This window comes from Trachypithecus francoisi, unplaced genomic scaffold, assembly GCF_009764315.1.
Source record: "Trachypithecus francoisi isolate TF-2019V2 unplaced genomic scaffold, Tfra_2.0 Lachesis_group4, whole genome shotgun sequence".
In the NCBI taxonomy this organism is placed as follows: Eukaryota; Metazoa; Chordata; class Mammalia; order Primates; family Cercopithecidae; genus Trachypithecus; species Trachypithecus francoisi.
This window is the reverse complement of record NW_022681469.1, coordinates 94,874,620-94,897,698: the sequence shown is the minus strand read 5'-3', so window position 1 is coordinate 94,897,698 and position 23,079 is coordinate 94,874,620. Positions and strand designations below refer to the sequence as shown.

Below are 23,079 nucleotides of genomic sequence, written 5' to 3'. Positions count from 1 at the left end.
ATGGAAGAGGAACTGCCCTCCACCCCTGTCTAAGATTAATCACATTTGGTTTGGATCTCATCTCAGGAATTATCTATTAATTACCCACTCTGCCTCATATACATTCAACCTCTACATCTCTTTTTCTCACTAGTTTTTAAAGACATCTATATCTTTCCCATTTAAACAAATAAAATCCAGCAACTTTCGTTTGACTCCCTCTCCCTTCAAGGCCAAATTTCTCAAAACAGCTGCCTGAATTTCCTCATATTCTACTCACTTCAGCTTACATTAATCAGACTCCCATTTGTCTCCCCATCAAAATAAGTCTTACTACAGTCAACAAACCACTCTGTGTTGCTATGTCCTACAAGTATTTTTAGTTTTAATCTTATTCTGACCTTTTATCAACTTCAAAAATTGCAGTCCTCCTCTGAACACAGTGCTTTAGACCATTTGGCCATTCTGACTTCCTGTGATCCTCCTCTTGGGAAGGAGAAACAATTTCTTCCCAATTTTCAAAACTCTCCATTTTTCTCCTATTTTTTTTTTTTTTTTTTTTTTTTTTTTTTTTTTTTGAGACGGAGTCTCGCTCTGTTGCCCAGGCTGGAGTGCAGTGGCCAGATCTCAGCTCACTGCAAGCTCCGCCTCCCGGGTTTACGCCATTCTCCTGCCTCAGCCTCCCGAGTAGCTGGGACTACAGGCGCCCGCCACCTCGCCCGGCTAGTTTTTTGTATTTTTTAGTAGAGACAGGGTTTCACCATGTTAGCCAGGATGGTCTCGATCTCCTGACCTCGTGATCCGCCCGTCTCGGCCTCCCAAAGTGCTGGGATTACAGGCTTGAGCCACCGCGTCCGGCCCATTTTTCTCCTATTCTTCTGGTGACTCCTTTGTTATCTCCTCCATAGGCCCATTTCTTATCCTTTATTCTGGACTCTTGACTCTTCACAGCTTCAATGAAGAAGTTATCTTCTACATGCAGATAATTCACAAATGTATACATCTAACCCACTACTTTCCAGACCTGTCAACCTGTCATATATACTTGTGTCCCAATGATATCACAAACTAAACACATCTAAAACACAAATTATAATCCTTTCCCCAATGCCTTGCTCCTTTTCCAATATCTCCTTTCTCAGTGAATAGTGTCATCATCCATTTAGTTATGCATTCCAGAATCCTAGAGATCATAAGTGACACCTTATGCTGAATCCCTCAACATCCAATCAAGTACTAGCATCACAACACAAATAGCTAACACTTATTGAGATGTTACTTGTTATCAGGTCGTATTTTAAGTTATCTTAATTTGGTTACCTAATTTAGTTATCACAACTACATACGGTAGTTATCATCACCAAGTCCTGTTGATTTTATTATCTTTTTAATCTATCACCTTTTCTTCATTAATGTTGCTTGTGGCTGCCACTGTCATCACCTCAGTCCAAAGGACCATCATGTCTCACTGGACTACTACAGCTTCCTATTTGGTCTGCCAACAACCACTCTGAAAACTCTTTAATTCATTTACCATAGAGCAGTAAGTCTTTTTTTTTTTTTTGATAGAGTCTCACTCTGTCTCCAGGCTGGAATACAATGGCGCAATCTTGGCTCACTGCAACCTCTGCCTCCCGGGTTCAAGCAATTCTCCTGCCTCAGTCTTGTGAGTATCTTGGACTACAGGCACGTGACACTATGCGCGGCTAATTTTTTTAAGTTTTAGTAGAGATGGGGTTTCACCATGTTTGCCAGGCTGGTCTCAAACTCCTGACCTCAGGTGATCCACCTGCCTCAGCCTCCCAAAGTGCTGCGATTACAGGTGTGAGCCATTGTGCCAGGCCAAGTCATCTTTTTTAAAGAGGAAAACACCCCATCTCTACAAACACGCATGCACATGCACACAAACATGCACACACAGATTTTAGAATAAGGGCAAATCGCCTAACTTGACTTATGAAGCTATGCATGGGCAGGTCCCTAGCTACTTCACCAGTTTCATCTAGAACCATCGTCCCCCTTATGTTCTGTGCTCCAATTACACTGACCTTTAATCAGTCTCAAACTTGCCATTCTATAAGAAAGTAGGTCTCCAACTCACAGCCTCTGAATATGTTGTTCCCTCTACTTAAGTCACTCTTCCCTTTTCCCTTTACCTAGTTAACACCTACTCTTATTTCAGCTCTCAATGACCACTTCCTTAGAGAAAACTTCCTGATGATCAAATTACTCACCCATGTGCCCTTGTTGTACCATGTTATTCTCTTGTGTAATACCTACCACTGTTGCAATATTACATTTATTTGTGTGATTACTTGACTAATGTCTTGCTTTTCTACTAGACTATAAACCACATGAGGATTGGGACTGTCAGGGTTTGCTTATCATTGCAACCCCAGAATCTAGCAAAATGTCTAGCATACAGTGGGTTGTCAATAAGTATTCATTTCAATGAATGAGCTTGCAAGCCAAATTGAACTAGAGGAATAAATAAATAGTGACTAAGAAAACGTAGTGAATTTACCCAAATTCTCATTTTAATGGGAGGAGAGAAGTATTTACGGGGGTACGTTGAAATTAAGAATGGGTTAGCTGGTTGGTTGGTTCAAAAGTTGGAGAGGTTAAAACAAGCTTAAGTGTCAATAGCAAGAATCCAGCAAAGAAGAAAAGTTAAAGATGCTCAACAAATATGGAATAACCAACAGTATAATACTTCTGAGAAGCCCAGCATCCAGGAAGCCAAAGCCTAGGTAGAAGTACTGGCCTTAGAAAAGGAAGCAGCATCTCCATTGCAGCAGGATAAGAAAAGAAAAGGGAAAGTGTCAAAATAGGTTTATAGATCTGGTGGTAGAAAGTGAAAAGGTAGATAATTTTAGACTAATGACTTATATTTATCTATGGTGTCAAAAGAGGGTGATCTGCTGAAAGTGAGGATCTATAGAAAGGACTCAGAGTGGAGGAAAATAGTAAAACAAAAAGATTGCTCACTGGCACTGACAGCCTAGTGGAAATTAGTGGCCAAGCACTTACTTGGCAGAAGTTGCCCAATAATGAGATATTTTCCAGCTGTGCTTGGAGCCGTGCATGAAAAAGGTAATCAGTCATCAATACTGAAGTTTGCCAGATGGACATGAAAAAGGGACAGAGGGTCAAGAAAGCTGGGGCACTGGAGAGACAGTGGAGTGACACTAGCTTCTAAGCTGGACAGACAGAAAAAAAACAGAAAACAGTAAAGTACAGGAAAAAGAATAGAAAGGTCTGGATGACTGGAGTTGTCAATGAAAGTTAAGAGAATTAAATGAGACAAAGCATGTAAAACATTCTGCAAAGTGGCTAGAACAGAGTTATAAGGGCTCAAGAAGTCTTATTATTATCAAGGGTTTAATACTGAAGGTTTAGATTATTCACAAGAGAACCTAAAGATAATGACATGTAGTAATTTACAGTCAGACAGATGAGAATACAGAAGCAAAGTCATTTTAGCCAGCAGGTGAGCCCAGTTAACTGCCCAGTATCTAATTGTCAAATCAGCTTTGTAGTTCTCTCACATAACTCTCAATAAGGACTTTAACATAAGCTTTCAAGTTCCAATTATGCTTTAATTCATTTAATATGGAGAAACTACAAACTATGTTGGTACTCAGGAAGGTCTTAAAACATCTTCCTCCAATGTTAAGAGACTGCTGGACTTCATTAACACAAAAGAAGAGTATGGCAACAGCAAGGTGCAAGTGTAATAGTGATTGTGACCCAGACCTGCCTTGTAAAGCTTCTATATTACATATCAGGTAATAACATTAATCTAAGCAAAAAGTTAAAGAAATACATGAAAAAGTATTCAATCTAATTAAATAAGATGCCACCCAGTTAGAATTGCTAAAGTGATAAGATTGACAACATCAAGTGATGGCAAGGATGCAGAGCAAAAGCCTCTCTCACACACAACTGGCAGAAGCATAACATGGTACAATCACTTTGGAAAAGTACGTGACAATATCTTTTAAAGTTGAAGGTGATATAGCTTATGACTCAAAAATTCCTGTTTGGTATTTCTCAACACAAATATTAATATATACATATGCATACCAAAAGGTATGTACAAAGTGTACAAAAGTGTTCAAAGTAGTACTAGTCTTAATAGTCCCAAACTAGAAATAACCCAAATGTCCATAATGATACAATGGATAAATTGTGCTATATTCATTCAGTGGGATACTATATACTACAAGGATGAAGTAGTGCTACACAAAGCACAGAATAATCTCACAAACAATGTTGGCTTTAAGAAATCAAAACACAAGAGTTTATGCCATATGATTACATTTATATAAGTTCAAAAACAGGAAAACCCCACCTTTTGCCAATGTGCTGCAGACTTTCATGAATGTACCACACACCAAAGACAGAACAAAGAGTTCCTCTTAATAACAAGGGCGCACAGTGCCCTTAGAAGGTGGCATGGCATTTATCAATGGCTGCTTCTGCTCTAACTTCTGCTCTAACAGAAGTGAGAATAGTTGTTACTACTGTGGGGTTAGTGACTGAGAAGGGCATAAGGGGTACCTCTGGAGTACTGGTCATGTTCTAGTCTTGTTGGTGGGATGTGCACTTTGTAATAATTGAGTTGTACATTTATGATTTGTGCCCTCTTCTATGTATCCCATACTTCACTGGAGAGTTTACTTAGAAACAAAAGGCTAGAAATGACAAAAACAATGTAGGAAAAGGCTTTAGAAGAAGCAGAGGCTGCTGGCTCTGCAGAAGCCCCTTTTGCCTCGATGTATAGAATGGCCACTATGCTACAGAGAGATGGAATGACCTAAATCATGTTATCTAAAATAACAAAATGAAATAATGAGAGAGCAGGGATTGGAACTGAGGTATGCTAATCTCACAGTGTTCTGAAATTCTTGAAGGAATGTTTCTGGATGTTTACAGAGGGGTCCTCGTCATCTAGGCACTCATTATCCTGATTCTTTTTTTTTTTTTTTTTTGTTGAGACGGAGTCTCGCTCTGTCGCCCAGGCTGGAGTGCAGTGGCCAGATCTCAGCTCACTGCAAGCTCCGCCTCCCGGGTTTACGCCATTCTCCTGCCTCAGCCTCCCGAGTAGCTGGGACTACAGGCGCCCGCCACCTCGCCCGGCTAGTTTTTTTTTTTAGTAGAGATGGGGTTTCACCGTGTTAGCCAGGATGGTCTTGATCTCCTGACCTCGTGATCCGCCCGTCTCGGCCTCCCAAAGTGCTGGGATTACAGGCTTGAGCCACCGCGCCCGGCCTATCCTGATTCTTAAAGCAATGAGATTGTAAAGGGATGCAAAAGTAGTCATAACACAAAAATATTTACTGAAGAACAAGAGCACTTATAAAGCTGGTCCTCGCTCAAACATTCCTCCTCTGGCTCAGGCCAGCTACTGTTTCTGCCAATTCCCATCAACTGCCCTTGTCAGTCATTCTTGGTGAATTATTTCCTGTGTTATGATGTTAAACAGGACAATACAATATAACCATAATGTAAATCAATTGCAAAGTGAAACTGCACATCTTGCAAAAGATGCATGATTCCATGAAGTTGATAAAAGTGCTATTGGAGAACTGTTTGAATCACATGTCAAACCACTGACAAAAGGAGAACCTGGCAGATTAAGGTCAGTTAATCATTGTGGAGGGGATCCCTGGTTGTTCACCAAGTAACCAATTTTTCCTTCCTACTCAGTAACAGAACCCTGATTTTTCAGTAACTGTATTTCCATTGTAACAGTAAATAAGTGATGTTAATATACTCCAAAGCTAGGAAATGTGAGTCAATTTTTAAATCCAAAGAGCTAAATGGGCAGTCTCAGATAATCCTCTCTTCCTCAAGTAAATATTTGCTACTGCAACCCAGTTGCACCCTATCTATTAGGGATTGAGGCAATGCTTTACGATGCTATGATCCACGAATGAAAATACATATTTGAGGGAGTGGGAGGGAACCTAATGAGTCTTGAACAAGTTTAAGCACTGGTAAACTATGTTCAACTACCATTACAGGCAGGCAATAGCTAAATGCACCAGCAATTTGAAGTCTGTGGTATTGTAGATACAAAAAGGTTTACATGAAAGGAACATGAATTTGAAAATAGATACATGGAAGTAAGTCGCATGAATTAACGAGTTCAGACATTCACAGTACTTCAGCACAAAGGCCAGGAAAGATTTAAAAGCATTCCCAAAGACTGCACTGGTGCACTGTAGCAGGAGCTGGTGAACAAAGACAAGATCCCTGCAGTCAGCGTTTGCTTATAGAAACCAGAAGTTAATATCTTCATAAAAATCTTAAATTCCTCTACTGTTGCCCATATTCCCAGAACCACTAGACAAAGCAAACTAGATTTTGCAGTTACACGCAACTCACATCCTGCTTTGTCCTCTTGAAATAGGATCCCAGTCAACAAAACCCAAACATTCCCACAAATCTCCTTAGATGTGTATTATCTATAAATAAAGCTTACAGAAAGGAAAAAGTGACTTTCTAAGCTTATCGGTATAGATGTTATGGAATTAAAAAAATAAATAATAAAGCCTCTTTGGTTCACCTTCGCCAGCGTTAAAATCCGTTCTTTTCATAACCCACCTTTCGCCGATGTGCTGCAGAATTTCATGAATGCACCACACACCAAAGACAGAACAAAGAGCTCCTCTTAATAACAGGGGCGCACAGTGCCCTTAGAAGATGGCATGGTATTTATCGATGGCTGCTTCTGCTCTAAATTAACACGTACAGGAGGACTCGTTTTCAACTAGCTCCACCGGGGAAACACTGGAGGGGGCGGGGATCCTTATTTAAGAGCAGCTGATTTCAGGCCAGCAACTCTCCTCCCTTTAGGGGCTTCGGTTTGGGCTATGCCAATGGGTTTCTTCACACAAGATCTCACGACACTTTAAAACGGCTCGCCGGTGGAAGAATCCTCGCCTCACAAAGAGATAACTAGGGCAGAGCTGTTACACAACCTATACCCGACGGCGAAAGCCAGCCCGAGGAGTCCCCCAGGAGTCTGACTTGGGAGCTACATCCACCGCAGACGAGAAGCACTTTTGCTCGAGAATTGTTTTACGCGCCCCTCTACCAACTGCGGACTCGCTCGCCTGCGAAAATGGAAGAAGGGGTGAGGACCGAGGAAGAGGGGCGCGATCCACAGGGCGCGGGGTTCGACCCCGGGAGCCAGGGACCCGAGCCCCGGACCACCTCCCACCGTCGTCCGTCACTCCCACAGAGGCGGTACCTGTTTCCGCATGTTATTCATGACGCCCATGAAACCCGCCAACAATTTAGCTTCTTCCCGAGCAGCAAGTTTCTTCTCTGTCTTCTTCTTGCTGCTCTTCTCCACTCCGGAGGCTGCCATCCTCCCTCAGCTCGGTTCACGCCCGGGGCTTGCCGGGCCGGGCGAGGGGTCGCACTCTCTGGGCACACTGGGGATTCTATCGACCAAACACGGCGATCGGGACTGCGGCTGCAGCACCCAGCTCTGGAACGGGCGACAGGCGGCGGTGGCTCGGCCACTGCCGAAAGACAAGGCCGGGCGGCCCCCTCAGGAGCGGTCAGGGAGCAATGCTGCCAGCTGGGCTGAGTCCCCGGGCAGAACCCGAGTCCGGCCGAGGAGCCTGCGCACTTCGCGCAAGGAGGCGGGGGCCCTTTGAAGGGAGTCAGGGGCGGGGCCTCGAACGTCACAGTGGCGCGCCGCTCCGAGCAATGCGACTGCAGGCACAAGTGCGGCCGGGTGCTATGTCGTTGTCCCGCGCTGGGTGAATTTTGCCTCAGAGCTGGTCCGAGGTCGCGCCTGCCCTTCTGTGTGCCCAAGGCAGATTTCCAGGTTTCGGTTACGTGATTATCTTTGTGTTTTTTTTATAATTGGGCGGTGGAACATGCAAAGGTGTCTCCCATCAGTGTAAGGCTTCATGGGAACAGGGTCGGTGTTCAGTGCAGTATCTGAGCCTGGTGTATGGTAGGCGCTCAATAAATATTAAATGATGAAAGGATGTTACTGCGCGTTAAAGTCTTGTTACACGGAGTACAAGATTTATTTTCATGGTATTCATAAAGCAACAGCACACAGTCCCGTTGCTGTCTCCTTGGCGAGCAGTGAGTGTCTGCCTAACTAGGCTGGCTTACTATGTGTTCACAACTGAAATCAGTTGTCAGTCAGTTCTAGAAATCTTCAGTTAGGCTTCTCTAAGTGTTTTTACGGTAACACGGAACTCAATCACAGCCCTCATGGAAATGCTTTTTGTAACCATAGTCTTTCTAGTGTATAGTAATATATAGGATTATTTGAAATTGTACATTAATATTATGAAAACTTTATATTTCATTGGTTTTCCTCCTCGGTCTATATAGGACTGTATAGAGACATTTTATGTAAAATAATTTACACTATTGAGGCTTTTTTTTTTTTTTTTTTTGAGGCAGAGTCTCTGCCCTGTCGCCCAGGCTGAGGGTGCAGTGCAGTGACTTGAAGCCTCAGAACTCCTGGGCTTAAGCAATCCTCCCATCTCAGCCTCCCAGGTAGCTGGGACTACAGGTGTGCAACACAACTCTGGGCTAATTTTTAATTTTAAAATTTTGTTGGTGGTGGTGGTGTTGGTGGTGTTGGAGAAGAGGTCACACTATGTTGCCCAGGCTTGTCTCGAACTCCTGGCGTTATGCAATCTTCCCACCTAGGCCTCCCAAAGTGCTGGGATTACAGGAATGAGCCGCCAGGCTTAGCCCACAGTATACTTTTCTTGTTGGGAACAAACAACATAGCATAATCCAGATGAAAGAGCAAACTGTATATACGCCTCAATTTTTACAAAAGAGTAAAATATTTATGTCTCTGTAGACTTTATCTTTCTTCTTTTAATCTAGAGGTTCTCAGATGTGCCTCTATTTTAACTAGTTGATTTGGGGATTTAAGGTGAACCCTGGCAATAGGAATGATTTATTGTTAATAAAATTAGAAATGAGAAAATTTTTCATTCACTTTATTAAATGACCCAGGACACTGAAGAAAAACAGAATAATTTTTTTTTCTTTTTTTTCATCTAAAAGAAGTAGAAATCTGTCTTCTAACTCGAAGGCCTTGAGAGATGAAGGATCCATGATTCAAAGGCAGAAATGTAGGTGATGAAAAAGAATGCTGTTCTGTAATAAAGCAAAAAAGAAACAAGGAGCAGCATCCTTAGTGCTTGTTGTTAGAACAGTCTTTTTACGTATTGCTGAATATAAAACATCAAAGTTCATGGAAGAGCCGTAGGGTTCAGAACTCAAAGAGACCACAGAGATTATACAGTACAGGGGTTAAGCATGAGACTTTGCCTGGATGCAAAGTCAAGCATCTCAACTTTCTAGTTGTGCAACTTTGGACAAATTGCTTAACTTCTTATGCCTCAGTCTCCTTATCTGTGAAAATAGAACCTACCACATGGAACTGCCATAAAGATTATAAAAATGCTTAGAGGAGTGCCAGCACAAGACCCTTAAAATTACTTTACTGAGTTAATAATACACACATACCTCAGAGATATTTCAGGTTCTGTTCCAGACCACCACATAAAGTAAATATCGCAGTAAAGTGAGTCACACAAATTTTTTGGTTTCCCAAAACATATGCAAGTTATGTTTACACTATACTGTAGTCTGTTAAGTGTGCAATAATACTTTGTACAATAATACATTGTATCTGCAAAAGCAATGCACATACCTTAATTAAAAAGTGCTTTGTTGCTAAAAATTGCTAATGATCATCTAAGGCTTTGCAAGTTGCAAGTTTTAAATTTATTTTTATTTTTATTTTTATAAGAGATGGAGTCTTGCTGTGTTCTCCAGGATTGAGTACAGTGGCTATTCACAGATGTGATCATAGTATCCTACAGCCTCAAACTCCTGAGGTCAAGCAGTCCTCCTGCTTCAGCCTCCTGAGGAGCTGGGACTACAGGCCCACACCACCATGCCCACTAGATTCACAGTCATTTTGCTTGTGGAAGGTCTTGCCTCAATGTTGATAGGTGCTGACTGATCAGGGTCAGGTTGCTGACTGATCAGAATGGTAGTTTCTGAATGTTGGGAGTGGCTATGGCAATTTCTTAAAATAAGACAACAATGAAGTTTGCTGCATTGATTGACTCCCTTTCACAAAAGATTTCTCCATATCATGCAATGCTGTTTGATAGCATTTTACCCATAGTAGAACTTCTTTCAAAATTGGAGTCAATTCTCTCAAACCCTGTCTCCGCTTGATCAACTAAGTTTATGCACTGTTCTACATCCTTTGTTGTCATTTCAACAATATTTACAGAGTCTTCACCATCAGTAGATTCCTTTTCAAACAACCACTTTCTTTGCTCAGCCATAAGAAGCAACTCTTCACCCATTCAAGTTTTATCATGAGATTGCAGCAATTCAGTCACATCACATTCCTCTTCTAATTCTAGTTGTTTTTCTATTTCCGCCACATCTGCAGGTACTTTCTCCACAGAAATCTCAAACCTCTCAAAGTCATCCATGAGGGCTGGAATCAACTTCTTCCAAATTTCTGTGAATGTTGATATTTTTCCCTCCTCCCAGTCACAGATGTTCTTAATGGCGTCTAGAATGGTGAATCTTTTCTAGAAGGTTTTCAATGTGCTTTGCCCACATCAGAATAATCACTGTCTATGGTAGCTCTAGCCTTATTAAATGCATATTTTAAATAATAATACCTAAAAATCAAAATAACTCCTTGATCCATGGGCTGTAGAATAGACGTTGTGTTAGCAGTCATAAAAACAACATTAATCTCCTTGTACAGCACCATTATAGCTCTTGGGTGACCATGTGCCTTGTCAATGACCAGTAATATTTTGAAAGGGCACTTTTTTTTTTGAACAGTAGATCTCAACAGTGGACTTAAAATATTCAGTAAACCGTGTTGTAAACAGATGTGCTGCCAGCTAGACATTCTTGTTCCATTTATAGAGCACAGGCAGAGAAGATTTAGTATAATTTGTCAGGACCCTAGGATTTTTGGAATGGTAAATGGGCACTGGCTTCAACTTCAAGTCACTAACTGAATTAACTGCTAACAAGAAGAGTCAGCCTGTCCTTGAAAGTTTGAAAACAGGCATGGACTTCTCCTCTCTAGCTATGAAAGTCTTAGATGGCATCTTCTTCCAATAGAAGTTGTTTCATCTACATTGAAAATCTGTTGTTTTATGTAGCCATCCTCATCAAGATCTTAGGTGGGTCTTCTGGATAACTTGCTACAGTTTCTACATCAGCACTTGTTGCCTTACCTTACACTTTTATGTTATGGAGATAGCTTCTTTCCTTAAATCACATGAATGAATCTCTGCTATCTTCTAGCTTTTCTTGGGAACTTCCTTACTTCTTTCAGCTTTCATAGAACTGAATAGTGTTAGGATCTTGCTCTGGATTCTGTTTTGGCTTAAGGGAGTATAGTAGCTGATTTGATTTATTTAGACCACTAAAACTCTTTGTATCAGCATTAAGGCTGGTTTGCTTTATTATCATTTGTGTGTTCACTGGAGTAGCACTTTAAATTTCCTCCAAGTGTGTTTGCTTTTCATTCATAATGTGGCTGTTTGGTGCCAAGCAGCCTAGCTTCCCAGTCTTGGCTTTCAACATGCCTTCCTCACTAAGCATAGTCATTTCTAGCTATTTATTTAAAGTTAGAGATGTGCGTCTCTTCCTTTCACTTGAACACTTAGAGGCCATTGTAGGGTTGTTAGTTGGCTTAATTTCAATATTGTTGTGTCTGGAGGAATAGAGAGGCCTGGGGAGACAAAGACAAATGGGGAACAGCTGGTCATTGGAGCGGTGAGAACACACGCAGCATTTATTGATTAAATTTGCTGTTTTATGGGCTCAGTTCATGGTGCTCCAAAACAATTATAATAGTAACATCAAACATCACTGGTCACAGGTCACCATAACAGATATAATGATAATGATAATAATGTTTGAAATATTGCAAGAATTACCACAATGTGACTCAGAGACACAACAAAGTGAGCACATGCTGTTGGAAAAATGGTACTGATAGACTTGATCCATGCAGGGTTGCCACAAACCATTAATGTGCAAAAAAACAAAACAAAAAAAAGAACATGTAGTATCTGTGAAGCACAATAAAGCAAACTGCAAATAAAATGAGGTGTGCCTGTCCTGTATTAACTTTGTTACTATTTAATCTAGAATTTCCCAAAATGTGTTTCTTAGAATACCACTAGTCTTATGATTCCCCTAACCTGAATTGGTTCTCTGGGAATGCACACACAGGAGGATAGGTCCTTGGGTGATCTTGGCCAATCCAGCTCTCCCTGAAACTTGTAGTTCTCAGAATAACCTTAGAATGCAACTTTCTGAGATAGAGAGGTAATGTCCAGAATAATCCACGTTGTGTCCTTGTTCCTCGCAAAACAGGGTGTACTGCAGCACTTGTTCTCGGTGATCCTAGTGCCACCTAGGGTATAAAACCCAGAGCACAGTGCTTTCAGTGTCCCTCAGCTGCAGTGGGATGTGGAGCACACACAGATAAGGCCCTTTCCACACTCAGCAGCTTTCTTGAGACTTAGAGGACTGGCTTGCTGTGGATCCTAGGCTTCTATTTATTCCTGCTGTTCATCTATCTGTGCATAATAAATCTGTTTGCAATCACAATCATGTGATTGGTAGAGAACCTTTGCAACAATTTTGAGAGACATGTAAAATATATCCTTAGTGAAAAATCCCAAAATATATTTGCATATTAAGTGTTTAGAGAAGGTTTTCTGTACCTATTACTTAAACCTATTCAACTTTTCTATAGTCCAGTACTTTTTGAAGTGTCAACTTAGCCAATTCCCATTTTCTGTGAATTACTTACACCTCTATTCACGCACAGGAGGGATTCCTAAGGCTGTACCTATTCTGTGGGACTTTACCTCTACCTAGTCTCAGTTTATTGGATTAAGGTTGAACACCTAAACCAAAGACATCCAATTAATAAGCTGAAGTAAAGAGCATCATGTTCTCTTTGGACACGGGACAGATGGATGTTGATGAGCTGGTGTGTAGCAGTCCTACTGGAAGTACGTACAAGGGGCTCAGCCAGCCAATCTGGACAATGTATGTAGTTAAGCAGAGAAAGGCAGCGGTCTGCAGAGACTGCAGAATGAAAAAAAAAAAAGAAAAAGAAAAAAAGCAGAAACCCAGAGAGAAATCAGACAAAGGACCAGGTAGTGGGCAGGGTGATGGGGGTTATCTAAGCTTAAAATTCAGGGTCTCTAAACTTGAACAGGCTGATTTCAAAGCTGTGGGCCTAGCAATGTGTTCACATAGCAATTTGGCTTGGTAAAATTTATAAGAAGTAAGATATTTTAACCACAATAGCTTGAGTCTGTTGTCTCATTTCACCCTGAATTTCCCTCTATCACATTTTTTTTTACTATCTGGTGGTGTTGAAATGGCCATATATATCTTTGGGAACACATCACAAATTGAGCTGGGGATATATTTTTTTGGCATCTAGCAGGATATATATTTGTAGATCACAGTTACTTCCATATAGTTAAGCTATTTCCAGCCCTTCTAATGTAAGAATGGCATCCAGGAATAGTCCCTAGTCCCACTGTGCCAACCCTATCTTGTGATGCAAAGATGCAGGGCCTGAGATCTTCTCCTAATATTTCTTACAGTAACCAGCACTGAAAGTATTTAAGTAGTGGAGGAGAAGCAAATGTTAAACAGGTTTCATCAGCTAAGCCACAAGCTGGTCTATGGAAAATTCTTCAATCATCAAATATGTAAAATTGTAAGCAGAAGGTTTGGTACTCACTTCCAGTAAGAAGTGGAAGGAATATATATGTCATGCATTTTTTTTTTTTGAGACAGAGTCTCACTGTGTTGACCAGCATGGAGTACAGTTGTGCAGTCTTGGCTCACTGCAACCTCTGCCTCCTGGGTTCAAGTGATTCTGCCTCAGCCCCCCAGGTACCTGGGGTTACAGGTGCCTGACACCATGCCCAGTTAATTTTTTTTTTTTTTTTGTATTTTTAGTAGAGATGGGGTTTCACTATGTTGGACAAGCGGGTCTCCAACTCCTGACCTCTGGTGATCTGCCCACCTTGGCCTCCCGAAGTGCTGAGATTACAAGTGTGAGCTACCGTGCCCAGCCAGTCATGTATATATTTTACAATATAACGTATGAATGGAAAGTGTGACCTCAACTTCCAGAATGGTAAAGTAAGGGCCTCTGAAAATCTACTTCTCCATAAAAGCAACAAGAACACTGGGAGACTGTCAAAATTAACTTTTTCAGAATGCTGGAAACTAACTAAAAGCTTATAAAAATCCAAGAAGTATTTATTTAATACAGATGGCTGAATCTCAGTAAGAACAATGGGACTTGTAGTGTTTTAATTCTTCCTGATCCCTTCTCACTCTCCCCAGCTTTACAGTAGCTTTAAAGACCAACAGCTTCACAACTATGGTAGCTGTGAAACCCACCAGCCCACCGTCATTGGAGAAGGCAAAACAGGTTAAGAGGTCCTGGAAAGCCTCATCCCTAGGGTATTTTTTAGTATTCAGCCTGTCTAGCACCTTACTGAAAAACTCCATTCTCAGGGCTTGTATTTATTTGACATGACTCAGAGCTCACTTTGTGCAAACAGCTCCGCCAGCAGGGAATTTGACAAAGACAATAAGCAGCAGTTGTTTAATATTACAGCTGCCTAAGGCAGTATTGCCATTTAGGGCTAGCAAAAGGCTGACCTAAACACTTAAAAGGAAAAACTGAGTATATTAGGCAGGATTCTCCAGAGAAAAAAAACCAATAAGATGAATGGATGGATGGAAAGATAGATAGATAGATAGATAGATAGATAGATAGATAGATAGATAATACATACATACATGTATACACATACATGTATACATACATATGTCACAGGATCCTTAGGATGTTGCTTCACCAGCCAGAAACCTCTGTGGCTGGTGGCACCTTCTGCCTGAGTTTTGCTTACACCTGCTGGACTCATTCTGCCCACTTGGCCTGGCAAGCTGTGCTCAACTCGGGCTACTGGCCCAGATCCCACACCTGCCAACAGTGAACCAGGTTCAGAGTGGTAAGGAGTGTGTGGGACAGTGAGCTTGGGGTCCAGCCACTGTGCATGGCCTGGTATGCCAGCTACTGTGGCAAGGCAGGCAGCTCCAGGCACCAGCACAGGTGCTGGCTCCATGCGAGGCTGTGGCTGGTCCAGATGCACTGTGTGCAGATTCTGTTCCAGATACCCACATCTGGATGAGGGGAACACCTAGCACCCAGAAGCTTGGAGACACCAGGAACCATAGAGCCCTAAAGAGGGTGTCACAGTCTTGGCTTGGGAAGCCTCTAGGTCCGGGCTTCCTAAAGGGCCACAGCTCTTTTCTCCTTGTCGTCTGTAACATGGAAGCAGGGCGTGTATGTGTGTGTTTCATCCCTGTTTGTGTTATATAGCTCTTTCAGTCCTGCCATTTGGTGAGACTCGAGTTCTAATCCTGCATCCAGGAAGAATGAGGTATGTAAGCAAGCAAGGTGGAGAGGGCAAGCAAGGTGAAGAGTTTCACTGAGCGACAGAACAGCTATCAGGAGACCTGAAGTGGGTAGCTCCTTTCTGCAGGTAGGTCATCCTGATGAGTGTCCAGATCTCAGTGGAGAGGAGACCCACAGTGGGTAGCTCTTTTCTGCAGGCAGTTCATCCTGATGAGTCAAGGAGACCCGAAGTGGACAGCTCTTTCTCACAGCTGGTAGTCTTGACATCTGTGTGAGTCTGACTGAGTCTGGGGTTTTTATGGGCTTCAGAAAGGAGGAAGTGTTTGCTTATTGGTCCATGGGCAGCCATGGGTGGGCCCAGGAAAACCACCATAAGTTCTCACTCTGGGCCACAGACTCCACCCGAACTGGCAGCCTGGCCCCCAGGCTTCAGGCCATTCTTGGCTCAAAGGAGGGGCTTTACTGGGGACCCACCCCTTCCCATCCAGGAACCTGTCTGCCTCCTGCCCTCATCAACATGTCATCCAGGGCACCTTGGCTGTCCACACTCAGGGGTATCTGCAGGCCCATGCCAAACTGCCATCAGTCACTGCCCCTCCCACCTGCCTCCCATGCTCTTTGGTGCCCAAAGTCTGGAGGGGTTTGAAGCAGCTGGGGGCTCTTGTGTCAGCACCATCCTGAACACATGTGCAGCTGACCAGGTTGTGACAATGCCCAGGCTCAACCACAACTTTGCTCTGCCCCAGAGCAGGTGCTGGAAGCAGGGAGAGGCCAGGGAGCAGGAGCAGGCACTTCCAAGCCTGTGGGAGCAGGGGAGCTTCCCAGTTCCTGAGAGCACAGGGAGGCCCAGGTCTGGAGCTGTGGCTGGGTGGCTACAGCTGAGCCCCAGAGAGAGGGCTCCTAGCCTACTAACTTGGTAGGGCAAGGAGCTCCCACCTATTCCTGGCCCCTGCTAGCTCTGGGGAGTGCAAAGCCCCAGCTGCACCTCCCCGACTGCAGCCTGTGTCTTCACAGTGTGGCCACTCCAGATGGTCTGCTGCTGGTATGACATATACATACATAAATGCATGCATACATACATACATAAATGCACACATATTTGTTATGGGAATTGGCTTATACAATTATGGAGACTAAGATGTCCCAAGATAGGTTGTCTGCAAGCTACAAAACCAGGGAAGCTGTTGTTGCAATTGTCTGAGTACAAAGACCTAAGAACCAAGGGAGCAGGTGGTTTAACTCTCAGTCCTAGGCTGAAGGCCTGAAAAACTGGAGGGACTATGTAAGTCTGAGAGTCTGAGTCCAATTGCCTGAGAATCTGGAGTTCATGTTTTTTTTTTTTTTTTTTTTGAGACAGAGCCTCACTGTGTCACCCAGGTTGGAGTTCAGTGGCTTGATCTTGGCTCACTGCAACCTCCACCTCCCTGGTTCAAGTGATTCTCCTGCCTTAGCCCCCTGAGTAGCTGGGACTACAGGCATGTGCCACCATGCCTAGCTAAGTTTTGTATTTTTAGAAGAGACAGGGTTTCACGATGTTGGCTGGGCTGGTCTTGAACTCCTGACCTCAGGTAAGGTTCCTAAGGTCCCTCCCAAAGTGCTAAGATTATAGGCGTGAGCCAGCACGCCCAGCTGAGAATCTGGAGTTCTGATGTCTGAGGAGAGGAAAAGATGGATGTCTCAGCTCCAGAAGAGAGAGCAAATTCAAACTTTTTCTGCTTCTTTGTTCTATCTATCATCAATGGTTTGAATGACACCTGCCTACATTAGTGACTGTGGGCCTTCTTTACTCAGTCTACTGATTCAAATGCTTATCTCTTCTGGAAACATCCTCACAGTATTCCTAGAAATAATATTTTACCAGTTACCTGGGTATCCTTTAACCTAGTCAAATTGACACCTTAAATTAATCACCACATTAGGTAATGAGATGTCCATAGTTGACTTTGAAAACTATGGCATATACTTGGGAATCTAGAAGGCCAGGAGAAATCTCAGAAGGCCTGAAAACTCTTACCTCTGGTTGACTTTTGTGGCTCTATGCAAGCAACAAGTGACAGGCAAGGCAGAATTATAAGCTGCCTGCTGGAGCATTAAAGGTGCAACCCAACACACACATAGAACCCCTTGGCAGAGTAAAAGAATTATTGTTTTAAGTGATTTTTTATATAAAAAGGATTATACATCATGACCAAGAGGAATTTATCCCAGGAATGCAAGGTTGGTTTAACATATGAAAAATCAATCAACATAATCTATATTATATTAATAGCATAAAAAACAAAAATAACATCATTATAGATGTGGAAAAGGCAATTGAAAAAATATGGCACTCTTTCATGACAAGAACATTCAGTAAATTATGAATAGAAGGGAACTTCCTCAACCCATTAAAGGGCATCTATGAAGAACTCACACCTAACATCATACTTAATGTTGAAAGACTGAAAGTTTTCCCTCTAATATTAGGAACAAGACAAAGATGTTTCATCTCTCTGCTTCTATTCAACATTGTACTGTAGGTTCTAACCAGGGAAATTATGTAAGAAAAATAATTAAAAGACATTAAGCTTGGAAAGCAGGTAGGAAAACTATCTTTATTCACAGTTGACATTAACTTATATATAAAAAATACTAAGGAACACACACACATGCACACACACACACGCAGCATTAGAGTTAATACAAATTCACCAATGTTTCAGGATACAAGATCAAGATACAAAAATCAGCTTTCTATATACTAACTTAAAAAATAATAAATATGAAAATGGAATTAAGAAAAGATTCTATTTATCATAGCATAAACAAGAATAAAATAAGAATAAATTTAACAAAGGTAGTACAAGGCTTATACACTGGAAAATATAAAACATCATAGAAAAAAATTAAAGAGGACCTAAATAAATGAAAAATATCCCATGATCATGGAGTGAAAGACTTAACATTGTTAAAATAATAGTACCGTCCAAGTTGATCTACAGATTCAATGTAATTATTATCAAAATCCCAACTCCTATTTTTTTTTTTACGGAAATCAACAAGATAATTCTAAAATTCATATGAAAACACCAAGAGGCCAGGCATGGTGGCTCACACCTGTAATACCATTATTCTAGGAGGCCGAGGCTAGTGGATCACTTGAGGTCAGGAGTTCGAGACCAGCCTGTCAACATGGTGAAACACCGTTTCTACTAAAAATACAAAAATTAGCCAGGAGTGGTGGCATGCGCCTGTAGTTCCAGCTACTATGGAGGCTGAGGCAGGAAAATCGCTTGAACCTGGGGGGCGGAGGTTGCAGTGAGCTGAGATTGCACCACTGCACTCCAGCCTGAGTGACAGAGCAAGACTCAGTCTCAAAGAAATGCCAGGAACTCAGAATAGTCAAAATATTTTGAAAGAAAAAGGCGAAGTTGAAAAATTTTAAACTTCCATGTTTCAAAACTTACTACGAAGTTAATATGTAGTACTAACATAAGAATGCAAATATAGATCAATGAAATAGAATTGAAAGGCCAGAAATAAATTCTTGTAGTTATGTTCAATTGATTTTCAGGAAGAGTGTCAAGACCATTTAACGAGAGAAGGAATAGTTTGTTTTTCAACAAATTATGTTAATATAACTGGATTAGCCACATGCACAAGAATGAATTGAGATCCCTATCTCACATTATATATAAAAATTAACTCAAATGGGAACTAAATATAAGACTCTTATATTTAGAGAAAAACTGTAAAACTCTTAGAAGAAAAATTATGCTTAAATCTTTATGGCTTTGGATTGGGCCGTGGCTTCCTAGACACCAAAAGCACAAACAACAAAAGAAAAAAAATAGATAATTTGGACTTCATAAAAATGAAAAACTTTTGTTCTTCAAGGGATACCATCAAGAAAGTGAAAAGACAGCCCATAGAATCACAGGAAATATTTGAAAATCATACATTGGAAAAGGAACTTGTATCCAGAATATGTAAAACACCAATAGCCTTATTTAAAAATTGGTAAAGGATCTTAACAGACATTTCTCCCCAGAAGACAAATGGCCAATAAGCACATGAAAGATGCTCAACTCTATTAGTCATCTAAGACTAAATAAAAAAAAAATCAGAACTACAAGATACCACTTCATACCCACTAGGGTGACTGTAATTTTAAAAATGTATAATAACAAGTGTTGGCGGGATGTGGAGAATTTGGAATGCCTGTACATTACTCATGGGATCGTAAAATGATGCAACCACTTTGGAAAGCAGTTCAGCAGTTCCTCAAAATGTTTTTTTTTTATTTTTAGGAATTATCATATGACCCAGCAATTCCACACTTAGATATATATACAAGACAATTGAAAACATGTCCACACAAAAACGTGGGCACAGATGTTTGTAACACTGTTACTCATAATAGCCAGAAAGTGAAAACAACTCAAATGTTTATCAATTAATGACTGGATAAACAAAATGTGGTGTATTCCATATAATGATAATGTTCCATAAAATGGGACATTAGTCATTACTGAATCATAAAAAGAAATGAGATTCTGATACATATTATAATGTGAATGAACCTTTAAAACATTATACTAAGTGTAAGAAGTCAGACACAAAAGACCACAACTTATATATTTTCATTCTTATGAAATCCCCAGAATAGACAAATCCAAAGAGATGGAAAGTAGAATATTGTTTGCCAGGGATTGGGGGGTGGTAAGGAGGCAATGAGAATTGGCTGCTTAAATGTATGCCTTTTTTTTGGAGTGATAAAATGTTCTGGAATTAGATGGTGGTGATAAATGCACAACTTTGTGAGTATACTAAAAACCACTGAATTGTATATTGTAAAGTGGTAAACTTTATGGTATACAAATTATATTTACTATAGCTCTTTTTATTTATTTTTTTGAGATGGGATCTCACTGTCACCCAGGCTAGAGTGCAGTAATGTGATCTCAGCTCACTGCAACCTTCGCCTCCTAGGCTCAATTGATCTCCTGCGTTAGCCTCCTAAGTAGCTGGGATTACAGGTGTGTGCCACCATGCCCAGCTAATTTTTGTATTTTTTGTAGATACAGAGTTTTGTCATGTTGCCCAAGCTGCTCTCAAACTCCTGAGTTCAAGTAATCCACCCGCCTTGGCCTCCCAAAGTGCTGGGATTACAGGCGTGAGTCACTGTGTCTGGCATACTTTTAAAAATTATTAATTCACCTTTTTTTTTCATTTTTGAGGGGAAATGCATGAAATAGAATTTATCAGAATTATTATGTTTTTATAACAGTGCTACCAACAGTGAGTTTGTGTATGAGGTTTCATATTTTATGCATCCTGGCATATTGGACCACATCCTGACAATATAATGCATCATGTCCTGATAGTCTTGTGATCCCAGAAGCACACGTGACTGAGAATGAATTAGTATCTAGGATATATGAAAATTGCTTACAAATCCATAAGAAAAACATGTCTAAAAAAGGACAAAAGAAATAATTAGAAAATGTACTCAAAAGGAAATTGGAATGACCAAGAAACATATAACAATGTGTTCAACATCACTAGTAATCCGAGAAGTGCATGTTAAATCCAAAATGAGATAGGCTGAGGTGGGTAGATCACTTGAGGTCAGTAGTTCGAGACCAGCCCAGTCAACATGGTAAAACCCTGTCTCTACAAGAAATACCAAAAAATAAAAAATAAATAAATTAACTGAGTGTGGTGACGGATGACTGTAATCCCAGCTACTTGGGAGGCTGAGACACAAGAATCACTTGGACCTGGGAGCAGAGGTTGCAGTGAGCCAAGATTGTGCCCCTGCACTCCAGCTTGGGCAACAGAGCAAGAACTCAACTCAAAATAAATAAATAAATAAATATAAAAAACAAAATGAGATAGGTTTTGGCATCCATTCATCCATCTGATTGACCAAAATTCTATAGGGATACAATACCAAATATTACTAAGCATATTTAGCATTTATCAATTGCTGGCAATGTTATAATTTGGTACAGTCACTTTGGATGAATAATTTGATGAAATCTAGTAAAGTTGACAATGCATACTCCCTATCTAAACAATTTCACACCTAGACCGAACATACCTACAAGGAGAGATATATGGGACTAGTACATTCGTGGCAGTATTTTTTGGTTGTAAACAATCTAAATGTCCACTTACAGGAACGTAATAAAGTAGGCACACTGTACCGTAATTATATTGCAGTAAAAAATGAGTTAGAGGCACAGGAATAAACATAGATTCAGTAACATAATATAGAGGAAAGAAAGTAAGATGCATATGCCAGGCGCGATGGCTCAAGCCTGTAATCCCAGCACTTTGGGAGGCTGAGACTGGCAGATCACGAGGTCAGGAGATCAAGACCATCCTGGCTAACACGGTGAAACCCCGTCTCTACTAAAAAAATACAAAAAAACTAGCCGGGCGAGGTGGCGGGCACCTGTAGTCCCAGCTACTCGGGAGGCTGAGGCAGGAGAATGGTGTAAACCCAGGAGGTGGAGCTTGCAGTGAGCCGAGATCTGGCCACTGCACTCCAGCCTGGGCGACAGAGCGAGACTATGTCTCAAAAAAAAAAAAAAAGAAAGTAAGATGCATAAAGACGCACACATTATGAAGCCATTATAACGCTGTTGAAGTGTAAGAAATAGTAAACCAATGTATTGTTTAGAAATTGATGCACAGGTAGTAAAAGTATTATTTTTTAAAAAGTATGTGAATGATAAACACCAAATTAGTATAATGGTTAGCCATGTGAGGAAGGGAGATGGGTGAATTTTAGGATGAGTTCACTTGAAGCTTCGATACTTTCAGTAATGCGTGTTTTATTTTTGTTTTATTTTTCTTAAGCAAGATGCTAGGTACATGGCTATTATGCATTTTGCATATCTAATCATCTAATTATATAATATTAAGTTTATTTATATTAAGTTTAATTTATATACAAAAACCAAAACAAATGAATGATTAGCAAAAAAAAAAAAAAAAAAAGAAAGGGGCAATAAACATGGAAACTAGGAATATCATTCAAAGTGTTACCACTCTAAAAATGAACATCACTATCCTTACATCACTTTAGGCTTATGATTCTGACATTGTTTATAGTCCAGAATCTATATTATTTCCCAATTACTTCCTTTTTTAAAATTTCTACTTGGGAATATCCCAGTTTTATCAGTCTCAAACTGCATGGTCCAGTAGTTGCTTATTTCTTGTCTCTTCTTTTTTCTCAGATCACAAATTAACATTTTCTCCTACCTAGTATATATCTGCTCCTTCAGAAACAATCTTCCTTATATTTTTATATTATTTTACTATTCATAGGATATTTGCATATTCATTACTTCTTATGATATTTTACATGTGTTTGTCTTTTTAAGGATGGGAATATAATCATAGAAAGGCTAAGCCATTTTTCCGAAGTCACTTTGCATGCGGTTGAAGCAGGATTAAATTTCAGGTTCTAATTTTTAGTCCACAGGGACACTAACTACTCTTTTCTCCACCAAGTGTCACAGCTTCAATATTTCTCTCATGTCAAAAAGTGCTCCTTATAGGGGAGGGGATGGGGAACA

General features: G+C 40.8%; 1 protein-coding gene across 7 annotated transcripts in view; it reads right to left on the bottom strand.

Annotated features, from left to right (window-relative positions):
• The window catches only part of KLHL7 (kelch like family member 7), a 67,984-nt gene extending 60,314 nt beyond the window's left edge, over nucleotides 1-7,670 (bottom strand). For 2 of the 7 annotated variants that reach the window (XM_033192326.1, XM_033192331.1), the window contains exon 1: nucleotides 7,241-7,651. In XM_033192326.1, coding sequence (XP_033048217.1) covers nucleotides 7,241-7,360 — 120 coding nt within the window. In that variant the 5' untranslated portion in view covers nucleotides 7,361-7,651. Of the gene's footprint in view, nucleotides 1-6,591; nucleotides 7,208-7,240 lie in introns of those variants that run through there. The other 5 variants (XM_033192325.1, XM_033192324.1, XM_033192328.1 and 2 more) reach the window with 5 other exon arrangements.
• Nucleotides 7,671-23,079: the final 15,409 nt, after the last annotated feature.